The 21,530-nt window shown below is 45.2% G+C and overlaps 1 protein-coding gene across 3 annotated transcripts in view; it reads right to left on the minus strand.

The window, feature by feature from the left end:
* Positions 1-21,530, minus strand: part of GSDME (gasdermin E) — a 78,381-nt gene that overhangs the window by 9,479 nt on the left and 47,372 nt on the right. For all 3 annotated transcript variants that reach the window (XM_057504592.1, XM_036877930.2, XM_036877940.2), the window contains 5 exons: positions 14,408-14,579; positions 12,654-12,774; positions 8,275-8,436; positions 6,171-6,298; positions 4,237-4,432 (listed from right to left, as the gene is read on the minus strand). In XM_057504592.1, the coding sequence (XP_057360575.1) occupies positions 4,237-4,432; positions 6,171-6,298; positions 8,275-8,436; positions 12,654-12,774; positions 14,408-14,579 (779 nt within the window). The remainder of the gene's footprint in view (positions 1-4,236; positions 4,433-6,170; positions 6,299-8,274; positions 8,437-12,653; positions 12,775-14,407; positions 14,580-21,530) is intronic.

Below are 21,530 nucleotides of genomic sequence, written 5' to 3' on the forward strand. Positions count from 1 at the left end.
GTCAATCCAACAGAACATAGAATATTTGTAAATGTCTCTGCACCCAACATAGCACCTAAATACATAAAAGTAAATAATAACAACCTAAAGAGAGAAATAGCAATTCAATTGTCCTGGGCAACTTTTTAATACCCCACTTACATCAATGGGTAGATCATCCAGACAGAAAATCAATAAGGAAACACTGGCCTTAAATTGGACCAGATAGACTTATGTACAGAACATTCCATTTAAAAGCAATAGAATATACATTCCCCAGGATAGATCATATGTTAGGCCACAAAAAATGTCTTAATAAGTTTAAGAAGTTTGAAACCATATCAAGCATCTTTTCCAACCAACCACAATGGTTAAACTAAAACTAAAAATCACAAGAAAAAAACTGGAAAATTCACAATTATGTGGAGATTAAACAATTCCAACAACCAGTGAGTCAAAGAAAAAAATCAAAATAGAAATAGAAAAATACCTTGAATACAACATACCAAAACTTACAGGATGCAGCAAAGGCAGTTCTAAGAGGGAATTTAATAGCAATAATGTCTCAAGAAAAATCTCAACCTAACTTTACACTTCAAGGAACAACAAAGGAAACCCAAAGTTAATGGAAAGAAGGAAATAACAAAGATCAGAGTGGAAATAAATGGAATACAAACTAAAAAGACCAACAAAATTGAAAAACCTTTAGCTAGACTCATCAAGACAAAAAAAAAAGATTGAAGTAAAATAAATGAGAGATATTACAATTGATACCACAGAAATACAAAGGATCATAAGAGACTCTATGGATAATTTACTCCAACATTGGACTCCTAGAAGAAATTGATAAATTCCTAGAACCAAAGAAACTCCAAGACAGAATCTGGAAGAAATAAAAAATCTGTACACACTGATGACTAGTAAGGACATTGAATCAGTAGTCAAAAATCTCCCAACAAAATTCCAGGATCAGATGGTTTCACTGGTGAATTCTGCCATACACTTTGAGGAGAATTAACACCAATCCTTCTCAAACCCTTCCAAAAAGTACAAGAGGAAGAAAGACAAATTTCATTTTATGAGGCCAACATTACCACAATACCAAAATCAGACAATGCCACAGAACAAGAAAATTTCAGGCCAGTATCCCTGATGAACATAGCAAACCAAATTCAACAATAAATATTAGCAAACCAAATTCAACAATACATTAAAAACAATCATACACCATAATCACATGGGATTTGCTCCAGGGATGTAAGGATGGTTCAGTATACACATCAATTAATGTGATATATACCACATTAACACAATGAAGGATAAAAATCATGTCATCATCTCAATAACGCAAAAAAGCATTTGACAAAATTCAATATACACTCATGATAAAAACTCAACAAAGTAGGTACCTCAACATAAAAGAGGCCATATACAACAAGCCCACAGATAACATCATACTCCAAGGGGAAAAGCTGAAAGTTTGTTCCCAAAGATCAGAAACAAGGAAACTCACTCTCACTACTTTGTTCAATATAGTGTTGGAAGTCCTTTGCCTAGTAAATAGGCAGGGAAAAAAAAGCATCTAAATGGAAAGGGAAGTAAAACTGTCACTATCTGCAGATGACATCTATGGAAAACCCTTAAGAGTCCCCCCCAACAAAAAACAAATAAATTCAATCAAGTTGGAGGATACAAAGTCAATATACAAAAATCCAGTGCATTTTTAGTTGACACTAACAAAGAAATTAAGAAACCTCATTTATAATTGCATCAAAAATAATAAAATGCCTAGGAATAAATTTAACCAAAGAGTTGAAGGACCTGTACTCTGAAACTATAAGACACTGATGAAGAATATTAAAGACACAAATAAATGGAAAGCTATACAATGCACATGAATTGGAAGAATTAATATTATTAAACACAACCCAAAGCAATCTACAGATTTAATGCAATCTTTATCAAAATTCCAATGGCATTCTTCACAGAAATAGAAAACAATCTTAAGAAAGAATCAAGCTGGCAACATCACTCTCTGGTTTCAAAGTATATTACAAAGCTATAGTAATCGAAACAGTGTGGTATTGGCATAAAAACACATGCATATATGGTCAATTAACTACAGAGGAGCTACGAATGTATAATGGAGAAAGGACAGTGTGTTCAACAAATAGTGCTGGGAAAACTGGACAGCCACATCCAAAAGAATGAAACTAGACCACTATCTTACACCATTCACAAAGATAAACTCAAAATGGGCTAAAGACTTGAAGGTAAGACCTGAAACCATAAGACTCCTAGAAGAAAACAGGTGGTAAGTTCCTCAACACCACTCTGGGACATTTTTTTTTTATTTGTCACTAAAAGCAAAGCCAACAAAATGAAATGGCAAGCTACTGAATTTTTTTGATATTTTTACATCATATATCTGATAAGGGATTAGTATTCAAAATATATAAAGAACTCATACAACTCAACAGCAAAAATTCCAATTTAATAATGGGTAGATCTGAATAACATTTTTCCAAAGACAACATACAGATGGCTCATACGTACATGAAAAGATGTTCATCATCATTAACCATCAGGGAATCACACCACTGTGAGGTACCACTTCACACCTGCTAGAATAGTTATTCTCAAAAAGAAGAAATAATAAGTGTTGACAAGGATGTGGAGAAAAGGGAACCCTCATGCACTGTTGGTAGGAATGTGAATTGGTGCAGCCACTATGAAAACCAGTAGGGAAGTTCTTCAAAAAATTACTACCATGTGATCCAGAACTCCAAATTATGGGTATCTGAATAAAATGAAGACACTAACTTGAAATATGGACCACCTTGATCACTGCAGCACTACTTAAAGTAGATAAGATACCGAAGTAAACTTAAGTGTCCATCGATGGATGATTGAATAAAGATGTGGTACATATACACAATGTAACAGTTTTCAACTCCACAAAAGAAAGAAATCCTACCATTTGCAACAATATGGTTGAACCTTGAGGATATTATGCGAAGTAAAATAAGCCAGTCAGAGAAAGACAAATACTGTGTGATCTCAGGTGTGGAATCTTAGCAAAACAACAACAAAACTGAGCTGAAAGATACAGAGAACAGATTAGTGGTTTCCACAGGTGTGTGGTTGGGGAGGGAGATATTGGATGAAATGGGTGAAGGTTGCTAAAAAATACTGATTTCCAGCTATAAGATAAGTCATGTTAACTATAGTTAACAATACTGTATTGTGTTTGAAAGTTACCAGGAGAGTAAATGTTAAAAGTTCTCATCACAAGACTGAAATTAATTTTGTAACTACATACGATGATAGATGTTAAAAATATAGTCATGATCATTTTGAAATACACCCAAATAAGGAACCATTATGTTGTACAACTGAAACTAATATATCAATTATACCTCAATTTTCTTGTAAAAGTTAAGCACTTTAAAGCCAAAAACCAGCAATATTATTTAGAAAGCTGGAAATAGGACTAAAAAAGAGGCCATTTTCTGTTCCAGTACTTTCCCCAGATTCTCAGGAGAGAAGACTGTTGTGGGCAGAAAAAGTCAACTCAAAGGTATGTGACTGACATAACACTGAAGGGAAGCTGTGAGGACCAGGAACTGGGCGGGTGTGCCAGGTCTTGCCTTTCTGAGAAGGAACTAAATGCTCTTGGGCCCGCAGGATGTGCGCTCTGAATGGGAGGGGTAGGAAAGTAGGGCAGAGAGAGGGGTAGAGGGGGAGGGTCCCTGCTAGATGACCAGGCCCCTGGGACAGCCATTTTAGGACCATAGGGAAGTTGTGGGCCCAGTACCGTGGGGCTCTGGGATGCTTCCCAGCCTCCCTGCCCAGGTGGCCACAATGCTACCCTTAGCCTGCAAAGATCAGAACCAGAACCCAGGGAGAGCTGTCGCAAATGAACGCCACCACCACTCAGCGCTGCAGGGCTCTCCCGGGAATCACAGGCTGTTTGGGGAGATGCTTTCCTGTGTTGGTGAGGGATGTGCCTGCAGGCGGCCCTCCCTGAGGATAGGAAAGAGAAGTGCTCTCGTGAGAGGGCAGGAGAATGGCGCCGACTGCCTTCATGCACAAGCCTGTGAGTGTTCATAGCAATCACGTAAGCTTGCTCAGCCTTCCACTTCTGAAGCCCACTGCACTGCTCAACAGGACGGAACCACATGTACCAAAATCTTCCACAATAGTAACCAAAGCAATTCCAAGGCAACAACAGCATTTCTTTTTCTTTTCCCATACCTGCCAGTGCACTGACCAAGAAGTAGGCCGTAGAAAAGAGCTTCCAGTTGCTGATGGCATCCTGCAGGCCTGGACACCCACCCTGCATGCTGCACCCCACCAGTCCCAGGAAGGCTGTGAGGACCTGCTGCTGCAGGGGCTTCAGCTCCCCCAGTATCGCCAGTGGGGTTGACAGGCCACTGAACACATTGTCACACTGTAGGGGGAAGAGAAAAGAGATGTGGGAAGGCTAGAGGCCAAACAGTACAGCCTGCGCCTCTGCCCCACAGTACACAGACCCACACCCTTCTCCATCTCCCAAATCAAGCAGGACCCTGTGCTCTTCTCTGTGTTTCAAAACAGCTCATCTACCAGGTTAGATTTCCTTGTAAGGAGACAGTAAACTGAGCCTTGCCCAGCTAGGTACTGTGCTTTCACGGCAAGGAGGCATGCAGGAACTTTGGGGCAGAAGCTTCTGCAGGGTCTGGAAGGCTGTACCAGGAGCAAGTGAGTACTCAGAACTGAGGAGGGGGGCAGAAAAGCATCTTCCCACCGTGGTTCTCAAGCTTCAAACTTGGCGCTCTAGCCCCCTGCCATATTCACAGCTGGACCCAGGCCAGCCTCCTCCAACCTGGGGGCCTGCCGGGAGGTGAGTGGCCCTGCAGCAAGGGCTGCCTGGCCACCCCAACACCTTGTCGTTCTGCACCATCACAGCCTGCTTGCCCAGCTCTGTTCGCATGAGAGCCCACCAGCCCCCAGCACCTGACGGGGCAGCTGGTGCTCTTTCCACAGGGTCCCAGCCTGACATTTCCCTCTTGGAAGAGCTATTTTAGGAAGTGAAAGCTGGTGGGCTTTTTCAAACATTTGTGTTCTCCCAGGGGCTAGCACGCATCCCGTGGGCCCTGCACCCGTCAGAGCACACAGATGTCCTGAGCTGTTGGGCCATTTCAGTAGCTGCAGGTTCCATCACTGGTAACTGAGCTCTTGGCACAATTTGAGTTCAAGAGGGAAAAAGAATATGAATGCTCTCCCTGGAAACTATATTAAATCATAAAACCAGGGTTCAAACTCTCTGCATAACAGAAAAACAAGAAAACAGAAGAACAACTGCAGGAAAAATCAGGTTTAGCGGCCCCCAGCCGTCTTCAGGGAGGACAGCAAGAAGTCAGGGCGACTGGAGGCTGGCGACTGGTGTGCTGTTTGACTATTAGTCAAAGAACTCAACTAATAAAGCCTCCCCAGAAAACCCTCCTGCTACAAAACAAACATACAAAGCCCTGCTTTTCAGTCCGTTCTGAATAGGACAGGTTGACCTGTTGGACTCCTCCACATAGCTCTCTGGTAGGGATTGAGTAGCTTCCCTGAGGTATATGTCTACCTGGCACTTCAAAATGTGACCTTAGTTGGAATAGGATTCTTTGCAGATACAATTAAGGTAAGGAGATGAGATCCTCCTAGATAGGAGCCCTAAATCCAATGGTGGGTATCCTTTAAGAGAAAGAAAAGGAGATGACATAGACAAAGGGGAAGGCCATGTGGAGACAGATTCGAATGGAGTGATGTAGCCACACGCCAAGGAACTCTGGAAGCTGGAGGAGGCAAGAAAGGATTCCTCCCTAGAGCCTTTGGGGGAAGCATGGCCCTGCTAGCATCTTGACTTCGAACTTCTGGCCTCCTGAATCATGAGAAAATAAATTTGTGTCTTAAGCCAGGTAGTTTGTGATAATTTGTTATCACAGCACTAGAGAACCATTATACCCTTCGATTCCTGACATCAGCTACCTTCCTGCAGTTTAAAAACTACGGACCTGGTAATTCAGAGAAAAAAAAACTTTAGGGTTCAAAGAAGGTGTAGAAATTTTAAGCACAATTTTATCCCAGCTTTGAAGCCTTATCCCAAGGGGTCTAGCCCATCCACATCTCCAGAACACCAGGTGGCGATGTCCTGATCTTACCACTTGTTCCAGTACAACGAGTAGTTCCTCATCAAACAGGACCGTCTGGAGAAGGCCGCTCAACACTGTCTGTCGCTGCTCTGGCAGCTCCGCAAAGGGATGGAAATTTCTCTCCAAGTGCTGAGTCACTGTGAAAGCAGAGCACACCCAGTCTCCCGACTGCTGTGCGTGTCTCACTCAGAACACGGGGCAGCAGCCCTTGCTTTTTGTAGTAACTGTCCTGTTCTTTCATAGATGCTCCCAGCTGCACAGTTAGTCATGAGCTCAGAAATAACGGGCATCAAGTTAAATACCACCCTGTGTGCTTTTCAATAATCATTCAAACTACTACAAGAAGAAAAGAGGATTGGAGGCCAAAAGGATAAAAAGACAGGAAGACAGGAAAGAAGAAGGCTACCTACCAGTTTTGTTTCAGACATCACTCTTCTTTCTGATGCTTTGCTAAATATTAATCTGTTATTTTCTGGGAAAGTCACTCATTAGCATGATTTCTATAGAAGTAAATTATCAAGGCCACATTACTAAACATTAGTACTTTTACAATGCTTAAGACCATGCAAATTCCAAAATATATTATTTTTCTTATCCTTTCTTCTAATTCATTGCATTGTATCCTTTAACATTTAATGCATGTTTTTCAAAGAGGCACCCTATTTTCGTGAGAAACAGAGCTATTCCACTTTTCCCATTCCTCTTTCACCCGTCGTAGAGAATGGGTGTGCAGGGCAGCTGGGCTACTCATATCCTCTGCAGGATGCTTGAGGCCCTCTCCTTAGAATCATCTTTTTCTTTTCTTTTCTTTTCTTTTTTAAATCAAAAGCTTCTAGTAAATTAAGCCCAGTGGGGATTTAAAAGCAATTATTTGATAAACTAAAGCTTTCATAAGCAGAGATGCATACTAACACATAAGTGCACCACCTCTGCTGATGGCCAGGTCCAGCACAGTTGTACAGGGTGTCATGGAAAGAAACAAGTCACATTAGTAACTAACACATTAAAAAACTGCCCTATAACCACAAGTAGGACTTTGCTGCCCCAGCCTCGGGAGGGCAGTCCCGGTTGGCATAGGGTCCAAAAGCACAGAGGCCAGGCCAGCCCCACCCTATGCCCACCTGACAACACCCAGCTTCCCCACTCGGTCCAGCTGACAAGCAGGCCGACTTACATGGTGTACTGGTGAGAAAGGAAATCCTAAGTTGCAGCCCACCGACTGTTGGAGGCCGCAGGGGCACTATTGCTGTGGCTCTAACCCAGGACAATGCTTACGTGACAGGCTGAAACCCACACGCGTTTCTCAATCTAAGTAAGCGGAGGAGGAGCCTGCAGCCCTGCGTGAGACAAGCCTGGCCTTACCTGAGAGGGGGCCTTCACTGCCATTTTTGCCAACACTGACATTTCTGCTACAGAAACAGAAAGCATTTTCTGGTTTGGGACTCAGTGACACCCCAGAGAAGAGTCTCTCTTCTTAGCCTCCAAGCCAGGCCAGGTTCTCAGCTGCTCCTAGTTCTCAGAAGCTCTTACTTATTTGTTTCTCCTTTTCCTAATCCATCTCCTCTTCCACTATATACTGCTCTCCCACCCTCCCCTCCCAAGCCCCAGAAAACAACCTTTAAAAACACCAAATGCTGCAGGAAACAAAAGGAATTGCTGTCACATGTGCCCCCTCCTCGCTGGATGCCATGGCACCATGCAGCTTCATGCCATGCGAATAACAAGCCCTCCAGAGAGCATTCTGCAATGTTGACAGAGCCCTGCTTGTCTTGGCAGTGAAGTCGGGAATATAATGAAACCTACAAACCTTCTCTCTCCTTGCTGCTGACTGGACTAGTTTTAGTCAGCAAGGCTTCTGTGGTTAAAAAGACAGTGCCAGGCCCCCGACCCTCACTCCTCAGGCACACAAGATCTGAGGCTCCCTGAAACCTGACCAAGGTGAATCCTGCCGGGTGGACTTGGACTGACTCAGAGATACCATCCTCTCTGTTCTCAGATGTTTGCTGTGATGTCACTAGGGAGTCGCCATCCTGAAGGCCACATTACCACTTGGGGCACAGCACTCAATTACCCATCAGCTCACTACATTCCCACTCCCTTCTGCTGGCAATACCTTGTTTTAAAACACTGAATGGCCCATGTGGGGCAGATGGCCACTGCCCAGCGTCTGGCATGTCCCCGAATGCAAACTCTCGAAAGGGCAGGGAGTCCAGGAAGATAGAGTCGCTTCTGTCCTGCTCAAAGCCACCATGCTTCCCTTGTAGGAGGCAGAATTCTGTAAGGTGGGAGAAAAGGATATGCCAGGCATGGGGTCAGCCTGGGTTGTTGGCACATCTCGGACTCAGCTTTGCCTACGTCAGGTGGGCAGGGAGACATGTCTACCCTCTTCCCCACAAACCTGCTTCCTGCACACATTGTGCTGCTTGACCAGAACTCAGCCACTTCCTGTAGTCACAGGAGAAAAGGCTTCTCTCAACATAAAGCCCTCTGGCATGTCTCCCCTCAGCAGGCAGAGAGCAATCTTTCAAACATCAGAAGTACTTCCTTAGACTGATTTTAACAAACCAATTCTAAGCAAACAGAGCTTACTTACCATGGATGAAACCGAAAATTTGAGTTTGATAAATTTGATTTGACTAAGCTGATATATTAAAGCATTACTGACAATAAGTACCCAAGTGGTTATGTGCTTGTATCTTTAAAAAGAACTTTTCTTCATTAATTACTATACAGCAATAAAAAATGAACAACTGATCTCTGCAATTATATGAGTGAATCGCATAAACATGGTGAGAGAAGAAACCAGACAAAATATATTCTACATGTAAGAAGGCAAAACTAGTCTTTTTTTTTAAAGCCTTATCTTTCAGAGATAAGAAATATTCATAGACAGAACAATATAATGCCTAGAATTTGTTCCAGAATCATTTGTGGGGGAAGGAGGGAGGTAGTGAAGTTAAAGCTAAAATATAAAGCCCCCATTAGTGAGGATACATGGTAGGCACATGGGGGTTCATTATATCATTATCTCTACTTTTGGACAAGTGTGAAGTTTTCCATAATAAAATTTTTAATGATAAAAAGAAATGTTTCCTTAAATACTTCCATATTTGAGAACCCAACTAAGGTGTCTAAGTTGTAAGTAAAAATGTAACATTATGTACTCGCTAAGCAAGAACAGTGAGTGAACTCATGAATTAGGGTTCTTTTTATGTTTCTATTTAATAATTTGTGTACTTAAGAACAGGCTATGGAATGAAAGTGTGGCTGAGCCTCGTACTTGCATGACATATGGAAGACATGGGTATTTTTTTTGTATTTGCTTGAGGGCACTAATAAAGACGGACAGCTGTCTAAAGAGAAATGAAACAATCCTTCATTTACTCAACCAGCCCACACTCACCAGGCGTCCAGGGGCCCCCCAGCTCACTCCATACTTTGCACTGGGCACTGAGGTGGGTGAGTGCTCACCAGCCTCCAGGGAGTGACTTCGTTCATCAAGGACGTGGGCCATGACCATTGACAAGAGTCCTGTGGGCCCCCACCTTGTGTTTTAGGAGCCACCAGCACGACTCTTGCCTTTACACAAGCACAGGCCCACTGCCAATTCCTTCATTCTTTTCAGTGTCAGGCACTGTGCTAGGAGCAGAGAGAACAAGGACCACAAAGCAGGCCTTGACAATAAGTGCGAGTGGGGCCAGGGGTGAGGGGAGGAGGCGGCGGGTCACTGAAGCCGGAGTGGCAGGTGTGGAGAGGGAACTAAAAACGGTTTCTTGGATGAAGCAGTGTCTGAGTAGCCTCCTGAAGGTTCGGTAGGAGTTGGGCACAGAGGCTGCGCGCTCCAAGCAGAGGAGCAGGCAAGGTGCTCGTGGATCAGAGGGGAGCATTCCCAGGTGGCAGACTTTAAAATATGAGGACAGAGGGAGCCTCAGAATGGTGTTTGAGCAAGTGAGCAAAATGACCACATCTTTATTTTTAAATAACCACAGCAGGTGGAGCAGATTCAGGGAAGCAGAGGAGCCAAGTAAGAGTCCAGAGTGGAGAGGCTGCTGGGGCAGGGGGGCCTGCGGGGGCGTACCCAGGCCTGCAGAGTGAAAGCACACGGTCATGTCCACAGGGCTCCCTATCGCAAGTTCACGCTGAGGACAACGGTAAATGCCTGATTGTACAAAGCACAGGACTACATTGCAAAACAATAAAATGATGTTTCTGATTGGCCATAAAAAGGGAGCTGTTGGTGAAGGAAGGGATTGTGGCTAAGAGGACCCCTGGGCAAGGACGGCCGCACAGATGCTCCTGAAGGGATGCAGAGGGCACTGGCCTCTTAGAAGTTTCAGAGGGCATTCAGGATCCTTGTCAAATGTACTGCCACCCACAAGGAGGGAGGAGAGACTAGACAGCCTCATACAAACCCTTCCAGTCCCTGCAGGTCCACATGAAACCAGATCAGAACATTCTGTGGCAAGAGCGACAGAAAACAGATTGGGGATTTTTAAATAAGAAAGAAAAAAAAAAAAGCAGCAGAACTGGCTTAAAAACCAGGCAGTGAGTCACAGGGAAGGACGGTCTGACCCCGAGCTGCACAGGCACAGCATCGGGAGTGGCACTTGCAAGGCCGGTGTGGGAAGCGAGCCAGAGGAACCCCAGGATTCCCCAGGGCACCTCCTCTTAGCAGCACAGGAGTTTATTTTCAGAGATAGTGGAAGCCAAGATGAAAGGCTTGATATTGAAATACAGAGAGGAGAGCCACCCAGGTACAGATGTTTCTTTCCACCCCCTTCTGAGCAAAGGCCCCCTGGGGGAGCAATGGGTGCCCCACCAAAGCTGCAGGTGGGGCAGCGCACCGCCACCTCCTCAGAACAACAGGCTCTGAAGGCCCCATGGCTGGGAGTGGCAGCCCCAGACTGGCCCCCAGCCACCCAAGGGTGCTCAGAGCACCCATGAGCTGGCCTTAGGCACAAGGCACCTCGCCTGCAGATGCACATGGGTAGAATCAGCATCCTGGGCTGGAATCACTTAAGCACACAGGGTAACATGGCTGAATGCAAACTGAACAAAAACTGGATTAAGGAACAACTTAATCATCTTAATAACAGTTTGTTCCACAGACAAGTCTTTCAAAGAGAAATTAGAAAATAAAATCCTCAGGATGACACATTTGACCCATGGGCCTCAAGAATGCACATCAGAATTCTCAGTATTCCACGTGTCCCTGACACCTCTAGACCTAAAACCAACACCTTCACTTTTGTCACTGCCTGAAACACCCAGCTCCACATGTTCAATGAAAGAAGATGCTGTGACTGCCCCCGGGCCTCCGCTGTCTCCCTGGGCTCCATGCACCCATGAGCTTGTCCAGTGTCACATAAGGACCAGCAGCACTCTGAGCACCTCCAGCTATAGCTGACTGGCTGCCAGCTCGTGTGGGCCACGTGGGTGCGAAAGGCTGACACCTGGCAGACTTCCTCTCCCTGTCCCGGTCCTCGCCAGGGCACTAGTGGGGAAGAGCAGGAGACAGCACAGGACACGGGACATTGGCCAGGTACAGTATGCACTCTTTCTAAAACCTTTTCATCATGGAGAATGTGAAACCGCACAAGAATAGGCAGGGCAGCATGGTGCACTTCCACGTGCCCGCCCACCAGCTGCAGGGACTGTTCTTCACCTCCTCCCCCCTGCGCCACACACACACCTGCAGGGTATCTTTGAAGCAAATCACAAGCTACCATTTCATCTGTGAAGAGTTCAGTATAAATCTCTAAAAAAATAATATGGCTTTTTATAAACATAACCATATAACATTACCTAAAAAAGTTAATAACTTCTTATGCCACATGTACTCATGTCCCCAGGAGGCAGTTAGGGGCTCAACACAGCCTCTCCATGGAAAGCACACAAAGGAGGCCTGGGAACATCTAGGATTAGCAGATGCGAGCTCAGCTAACGCTCCTATTTTCTTCAAATGATGCAGTGCCCAGGGTCTCCCAGCTGTGGACCCACTGGGATCAGCAGAGCAAGATCAAATGCAGCGTTTTGTGTTTCATACTGGGGAGGGGAGGTGATGAGAGTGTTAACAGCTAAGGTGGAGTAGTTAATCAAGCGCTTCATACTCCCCCTGGAATGGAATCCTCAGCGCATCCCTGTGGGGGAATGCCTTTCCCCTTCCAGAGACGGCAAGTGGAGGCTCAGGAGGACTCAGTGCCTTCCGGAGAGATGACAGGAGGCGGGGTTGCTAAGGGCAGAGCCCCCACCTCAGCCTGGGCCAGCGGTGCAGCCCCCACACCCACGGCTGGGCAGCCCTCACCATCGCCGGCCCGCAGAGCCCACTTGCCTCCCGTGTCTTGGGACACCCGCAGACTCCTCTGATCGTTCTTCCCTCACAATCCCCAGAGTGGTGGGAGACCCGCTGCTAGTGCATACCAGGGGATGAAGGGGTGTCCCTTAGCGATGGCTCCACCGCCTCCTATGAACCCCCAAGGAGGCGGCACTCACCAAACTGGCCATCCGGCTTCACAAACAACTCGACGATGCTGCAGGCGACGGTGGTGGGGGCTGGGATCTCCAGCACCACGTTGCTGTCCTTGATGACGTTTCCATCCTCCTTGGCCGACACCTACGGGGGAGAGCGCTCACTCCCACCTGCGCCCAGACTGGCCCGGGCTTCTCCTTGCCTCCCAGCTGAGGCAGCCTAGTGTTGGCACACGGGTGCTCAGCAAATGCCCCTGGAACCGAGTGGAAAAGAGCCACCTGCAGAGGTGAGAATTTGATCCTTGCTGGTCTTGAAATGTGGTATACACATTCCAAAGTACACAGCCAGCCTGGTGCCACAAAAGCGAGATTCCAGAGTTTGGGGTCCAATTAGGTCTATAGCAATGAATAAAGATAATAAGACAAAATAACTCCCCGTTTCCCTCATGGAGGATTAATGGAAACAACTCTGAAATCATAATGAAAAGACTAGACAATATTAAAGCCTGACTGGGAAACCCTAGCCAGGAGCAAATGCCCCCCCAGCACGAGACTGCAGACTCCTGGGGGTGACACGCTGGGCTGTTAAACAAGACCAGGGAGAGGATGGAGGAAGGAGAAGCAAGGACGAGAGAAGGATGAGCGGGACAGGCCAAGCCATCAGCCCAAAGCTGTCTCCTTCAGATGCTGCTGCAGACAGGACCCCTTAACCATCATGTCCTGGGGAGAGGAAGGTGAGAATCTATCCATTGCCCAAACACTGGAGACCAGAGACTTTTTTAGTGACTCTTCTGGTCAGAGTGTGATGACAAGCAGCCTTCTGACTGCCACACAGGCTCCAGGCCTTTGGTGGGGGTCACCAAGGGCACAAACCTTGGCGGGGTCAGTCGCAGCCATCGGGCACCCCCCCATCACTGCTGGCCAGGCCGCCCGCCGCGGGAAGGGGCAGCTCCAGACCTGGAGCCCCACCTCCTCCCAGAGACAACTTCCCCGGATCCTCTAGCAAAGCTGAACTTTACCCCAAGTCTCTAAGAGTAGAACATCAGGACCACGGTGAGCTGGAGGGAAACAGTTTGGGGCTGAGAGCCTCCTGTTCCACCTACGGTTAGTACTGGCCCAGGGCTCAGCTTGGTAAAACTGTCTATAATTTAATCCAGAAGCATCTGCTTATAGAATATAGACACATGAACTGATCTTTATTTTCCCTAACTCAATCCACAAAGGATTTGAGGCAGCTCATCCCAGAGTAATCATCCCTGGCTCTGAGGGGCTCTAGGGCCTGTTTGTGCATTGGCCTGGCCTGTGCTCATCTGATCCATTTTCTTTTGGTGACATGCCCGACCTGAGCCTGCATGGCGAATCCAGTGCCCTACTGCCCGGGCCTGGGTCTGCATTAGGAAGGGCCGTGACCTGGGGAGGTACACGGAGAGGCAGCCCTGAAGCGCTCCTCCCCGGCTGCCGCAGACTGGGCGAAAGCCTGGAGCTGCCGCATCACTAGGACAGCCCGTCTGAGAGCGAATCTGCCTCTGGGAAGGCAGCTCAGGATGTACAACCCGGGTCCAGCAGGGACGGAACGGGTTACCCAGACATTCAGCTACAAGAGCCAGGCAGCCCTTCAGTGTCTGAGCCAGCGTGAGTTGGATTTCCAGTGCCTCAGGGCAGAAGAGTCCCAACTCTGGAAAATGCCGCCCAGGGAGCCCCTGGCCGAGGCGCCTGTGGCCGGGATGGAGAACAGCTATGTAGCCTCGAGCCCACACCTGCCCCTGCTGGGCACACACCTGCACCATCTTGGTTTGGATCCCCACCGTGCCACCGCACTTCTCCTCAATCTGGACGTGCTCAGATATCACACACTTCTGCGTCGTCACTATCTTCTGTGTCACAACACACAGGACCTCATTCCCTCTCTCCAGCACCTGCTGCAGCACAGGGCTTCTCAGGTTTATTTTTCTGAAAAAGGAAAATAGCTATGAGTGGCCTGGTGCCCCAGGGGAAGTTGCCACAGTGAGAATTTCTCCTCTCGCACAGCTAGCAGCTGGGGAGTGAATAGGGACAGGCTTACCGTGCAAGGAGCAAGGAAGAAAGTGGACTGAATTAAAAAGACCTTCAGCTGTCTGAGCAGGAAGGATGTATAACCTCTTCCAAGAGTTTTATGTCATTTTACAGATGAGGAAACTGAGGCCAGTTAGGCGTGGCCTGCCCAGGGTCACCAAGTAGACTTGGGGTGGCCACATGGCTCCTGTGGGGAATTTCAAGAACAAGCTACATTTCCATCTACAGGAAACGATTTTATGCTTAGAACTGATCAATGAAATAACTCTCTCTGCAGATTTCGTTCAACACTCTGAAGCCATGAAACAGACAGGAAAAGAACCAAATCAGTGTTGGTATTGGCAGGACAGCAGCTGTCATGTGCATCCGGACTTCTTAAACAGTCTAACGTTAGTCACCTTAAAAAGCTCAGCACCATCTCTAAGCACACTGCCTCCCCAGGGGGATGCACTCTTCAGGCTTCAGACAGCACCCCGGATGGAGTAACTGGAATGGTCCTGTTGCCATGTAAAAAACTGCCTGGGGCAGAAACAACCGGTGTGCCTCCACAGATGAATAGATAGACAAAATGCAGCATGTATGTGCAATGCAGTATTAATCAACCCTAAAAAGACATACTGCTCAGATGCACACTACAGGAACAAACCTGAAGACATCATGCTAAGTGAAGGACTACTATTGGATGATTCTACTTACATGAAATATCTAGGCAAGTTCACAGCAACAGAAAGTACAGTCAAGGTTACCAGGGGCTGGGAGGAGAGGGAATAAGTTCTTGCTTGATGGCTACAGAGCTTTGGTTTGAGGGTGATGAAAACTTCTAATAATGGATAGTGGTTATGGCTGCACACTAGTGTGACTACTTAATTCCATGGAACTATACAGTTAAAAATGGTTAAAATGGCAAATTTTATATTGTATCTATTTTATCACAAAGAAAAAGAGATATGAAAATCTATTCCATCTCAGTAGTGGTCAAAGAAATGCAAATTATAATAATGTTTCACACATATTAAGTAAAAATAAATTGACAACACAATAAAGCTGCCCAGGAAGGCATGTAAAGCAGGGGCTTGAAGTCCCACCCCACTGGGGTTCACATCCCAGCTCTGCTAGGCTGGGTGACCCTGAATCACGCCTCCTCCGCACCTGCTTTTGGGTGGCTGAGCTGACAGTAACAGTGCTGCCCCGTGGAGGAGCTGTAGGGCTGGATGCCATGACTTGCAGTGAGCCCGGAGGTGAGTGCCACGCAAATGCTAACTGGCTCCAGCCACCATCCCGTGTTGCTCTACTTAAGTCCCCCCAAGCAAAGCCCCCGTGGGTGCACTTGATGGAAATTATGGGCCATTTAATTGGGTTGGAGATGCTTTTTCCCATCACTCACACCCTTAGAAGGCTTCAGTGGTGCATGTTATCTCCATCCCCTACTCAGGCTGAGGTCGCCTGGTCTGGCCCCCACCCTGGCGGCCCCACCTTCCAGGTTTTTCTCTGTGCCTCAGACATGGCAGCTGTGTGCCCACCCCAAGGCTTGACACCATGTCCCCCTGATTCCCACATGTCTCTGACACTAGTCGCCTCCTCAGGGAAGCATGCTTTCCCTGCTCACCCTGTGTAAGGTGGCACCCCCATCACACTGTCACACCTAAGACCACTTCTCTGGGGCTCTGTCCCATGTGACACGTTCCCAGCACATGTCTTGATTTGTCTGTTGCCCATCTCCTCCCTCTAGATTATAAATTCTATGCAAGTGGAGGCTGTGCCCATCTTGATTACTCCTTATCTCAGGACAGTGCTTAGGGCAGACCAAGGGCTCAATACATACTTTCGGAATAAATGGATAAATAAAACTTGTGGGGTTTTTTCCTCTTTGTCCATTTGCCTTATTGAATGTGTAACAAATGTGTATGCGTCTGTGTGTGAAAGAGAGAAAATACACAGAAGATGGAGTTAAGGGAGGGGTAGCAGCGTGCCTTAAGGAGTTAGATGTGGAAGCGAATCTGCCTGCAAGAGTGTGTTTGGGTCCCAGAGGCACAGACCTTGAAGATGAGAGCCGGCGTTTGCACAGTCAGAATGTGTGTTTGAACCTGGCCTTTCTGACATTGCCCTTCCTCTACTCCTCCACCTTCTAGCAGATTCCTGAAAATAGGCTCCCTCAATTACAGTCCAGGTATCGGTTCATCCTCATTTGAACAAGACATCAGAAGCAGCAACTCCAGGCCTGCGACCCCAGGATTAAGGCAGAGGAGCGATTGAAGGGCGCCTGGAGGAGCCTGAAGTCACTCTGGCGCATTGGAAATCGTTGCACTGCTCTGTGCCTTGAACAGACCCATGACATGCTTGATGCTTAGCCAATGTCAAGTAGTTTGAAAAGAAAAATCTCAGCCCAGACCAGCCAGGACTCCACTATTTAAAATGCCCACCTCCCTCCAGAACTCCCATGTCACCCCACTCCTAACACAGGAGGAGGAGAAAAAAAGTCAGTTGCAGGAATGTAACTTTCTCCTGCATCTGATGTCAGGCCAGGCCAGAGATGCCGGCTGGCCCAGCTGAGCACCTGCAATGCCTGGCTGCCCTCAGAGTGGCCTGGCTACCATGGAGCAGGGCACAGAAGCTCAGCCAGGGTCAGGGCCCGCATGACAGAAGAGTCTGGTGCTGGGAAGAGAGAGCAGTTCTCAGGCAGGCTGATCAGGGCAGACACTTCCTGCCCACGCTGCTGGGTTGTTGCCCAGGACAGTGCTGCCACCTTTTGGAAACTGAATGCTCAGCAAGTCTACTCATCTTCAGTTAGGAGAAGAGACCTGGTGTAGACAGAGGGGCAGCCAGTTACCAAGGCAAATGGACTGTTCATGTCAGTCTGCAAAGCGATCTAAGGGAATTCTTCCCCATTTCTTCTCCTGCTTAACACCGCCAGGCCCCGAGCAGTGCCAAGATCCAGAGCAGCTCAGGGGAGCCAGACTCTGGCTCTGGCTATATTTCAATGTAATTCATTTACAGTTATAATCCTACATATTTTATGTGTTTAAAGAGCTTTATGGGTTCCTTCAGACTGCTAAAAGGGTTCAAGGAAAACAAATGCTTAAAGCCCTAGGCTAGGGGTTTCCCAAGTGAGGAACAGAGAGGCTGAGGACAGTACCCTTCCACAAAGACCCCCTGGCCCTGGTAGGTGACTGACTGCTGCCTCCCTCCTCCAGGTGAGGGCACCCTCTGGCTGTGCCACGAATTTGACCTTCATCTCGAGTCAGCTCTTGTACTGCTATGTCCACCTCTACATGTAAGTATCTTGCCTGTCTAGTGAGACCTATGGCTGTGGGCTGGAGAGGATTACCTCCAGGTCCTCTGGGAATCTTTCTCAGAATATCTATGCCTGCCTGCCCTCCATGACTCCATCTCAAGGGCTGCAGCCATGTGCCCTTAGAAATCTCTTCTCCAGATTGTCCTAATTAGCTCCACCTCTCCTGGGCCTTACTAAGAACCACTGAACAACATGGACAGGATGTCTTTAGAAAGAGACAGACTATTAATGGTGGTTGTCTCTTAAATGGGGAACTAAATGGCTGGGTATCAGGGATAGGAAATTTTTTACCTTTTCTCTTTTGACCTTCTGACATTTAAACCATGTGAACATATTAATTATTTAAAAATTTTTTTAATTAAAAATACCTTTGGACTATCAGCTTGTAGAGGACAGAGTACCCTGCTCCTGTTATTGGTGCCTAGGTCTATGCTATCCACCCAAATGGTGGATAAATGAATAACTTATCACATAAATCCTAAAGAGCAAAGTTGGAATAAAACTCTCTCTCCTACTGAGACTGAATCATGAAGAAATTGGAAACCTGAACACAAGGATTACTAGTAAGGACACTGAATCAGTAATCAAAAACCTCCCAACTAAACAAAAGTACAGAACCAGATGGTCTTACTAGTGAATTCTACCAAATATTCAAAGAGTTACCCAATCCTTGAACTCTTCCAAAAAATAGAAGAGGGAATGCTTCCAAACTCCTTTCACCAGGCCAGCATTTACCCTGACACCAAAACCAGACAAGGATGACACAAAATTATAGGACAACATCCCTGATGAAGATAGATGTAACAAAATATTAGCAAACTGAATATAATAAAACATCAAATATTCTGTACCTGGTTTATAGAATCATACATCCCATGATCAAATGGGATGCAAGGGTGGTTCAACATGCACAAATCAGTGTGGTACACATTAACAAAATAATACACATTTAACAAAACAATGGATAAAAAAAATCTTATGATCATCTCAATAGATGCAAAAAAGCATTTGACAAAATCCAGTATCCACTTATGAGAAAAACTCAACAAAGAAGGAATGTACTTCAACATAATAAAGACCATTATATGACATTATACTGAACGGTGAGAAATTCTGAGAGTTTTTCCTCTAACATCAGGAACAAGACAAGTATGCCCACTCTTGCCACTTTTGTTCAACATAGTGATGGAAGTCCTAGGAAGTCTTGCCTAGCAACTAGGCAAGAAATAAAGGGAATCCAAATCAGAAACAAAGATGTAAAGATCACTATTTGAACATGACATGATATTATATATAGGAGACCCTAAACACAACACCCAAAAAACTGTTAGAATAAACAAATTCAGTAAACAGGATAAAAAATCAATACACAAAAATGTGTTGCATTTCTATACACTAGTAACAAACAGAAAGAGAAACTAAGAAAACAATCCCATTTAAAATTGTATCAGAAAGAATAAAATAGGAATAAATTTAACCAAGATGGTAAAAGGCCTATACACTGAAAACTATAAGAAACTGATGAAAAAAATTGAAGAAGACACACATAAATGGAAATGCATCCCGTGCTCATGGATTGGAGGAATTAATATTATTAAATAACCATACAACCCAAAGCAAGCTACAGATTCCCTATCAAAGTTCCAGCAGCATTATTCACAGAAATAGGAAACAGTCCTAAAATGTCTATGGATTTTACATATGTACAAATGAGTACATATGTGGAATGTAAATAAATAGAAAAGAAATATCTGAAGCAATCTTGAGAAAGAAGAATCAAGCTGGTGGCATCATACTCCCTGATTTCAAACTACATTACAAAGCTATAGCAATCAAAACAGTGTGGTATTGGCATAAAAAACACCCACATACATGAACGGAACAGAATAGAGAGACCAGAAATAAACCTATGCATATATGGCCAATTAATTAACAACAAAGGAGCCAAGAATATACAATGGGGAAAGGACAGTCTCTTCAGCAAATGGTGCTGGGAACACTGGACAGCCACATGCAAAAGAATGAAACTGGATCACTATCTTACTCTAAGATAAACTCAAAATGGACTAAAGACTTTAATACTCAAAACCAAAAAAATCCTAGAAGAAAACATAGGTGGTAAGCTCCTTGACATTGGTTGTGGTGGTGATTTTTGGAACTGACACCAAAAACAAAAGCAAAAATAAGTATGTGGGACTACATCTAACTAAAAACACTTCTGAAAGGAAACCAGCAACAAAGTGAAAAGGGAAACTACTGAACGGGAAAAAATATTTGCAAATTATAATCCAGTTAAGGATTAATATCCAAAATATATAGAGCTCATAATAGAAAAAAACAGTACAATGGTACAAAAATCTTTTTAATCCAATTTTTAAAATGGACAGATATGAATAGGCCTTTTTCCAAAGATGACATACAGATAACCACCAGGTGCATGAAAAGATGCTCAACATCACTCATCATCAGGGAATTGCAAATCAAAACCACAGTAAGGTATCACCTCACACCAGTTAGAATGACAAGTAATAAAGACTTGTCGTAAAGACAATAACAAGTGTTGGTGAGGATGTAGAGGAAAGGGAACCCTCATGCACTGCTGGTGGGAATATAAATTGATGCAGCCACTATAGAAACCAGGAGGGAAGATCTTCAAAAAATTAAAAACAGAACTACCATATGATCCAACAAGTCCACTCTTTGTTATTTATCTGAAGAAAATTAAAACACTAATTCAAAAAGATATATGCACCCCCATGTTCATTGCAGCATTATTTATCACATTTATGTACGGAAACAACGTAAGTGTCCTTCTATGCATGTATAAAGAAAATGTGGTATGTACATATGAAAACAGTTTTGTGGTTGCCAGAGGAGGGAGCTAGGGGTGGACAAAAATGGGTGAAAGGAGTCAAACAAACTTTCAATTATAAAATAAGTAAGTCATGGGGATGTAGGGTACAGCATGGTGACTATAGTTATTAATACCATACAGCACTCCCCCCTTTATCTGCAATTTCAACTGCTCAAGGTCAACCATAATCTAGAAGCAAATGATTCTCCTTCTGACAATATGTCAGAAGGGCAGTAGTCACCTAATGCCATGTGACACTGCCTTCATCATTTACCTCACTTCATTTCATCACATAGGCATTTTACCATGCCAAATCATCACAAAAACATGAGTATAGTACATTATGGTATTTTGAGAGAGACCAGATTCACATAACTTCTGTGACAAAATATTGTTATAATTGTTCTTTTTTATTGTTACTCTCTTACTGTGCCTAATTTATAAATTAAATATCGTCATAGGTATGTATGTATAGGAAAACATAGATTACATAGAGCTCAGTACCATACATGGTTTCAGGCCTCCACCAGGAGTCTTGGAACATATCCCACAGGAAAGGGGGACCTGTTGTACTGCATATTTGAAAGCTGCCAAGAAAGTAAATTTTTAAAGTTCTTATCACACACAAAAAATTGCAACTATGTATGTTGGTGGATGTTAACTAGCCTTACTCTGATATTTTGCAATGTATACAAATATTGAA

This window comes from Manis pentadactyla, chromosome 7 (genome assembly GCF_030020395.1).
Source record: "Manis pentadactyla isolate mManPen7 chromosome 7, mManPen7.hap1, whole genome shotgun sequence".
NCBI lineage: Eukaryota > Metazoa > Chordata > Mammalia > Pholidota > Manidae > Manis > Manis pentadactyla.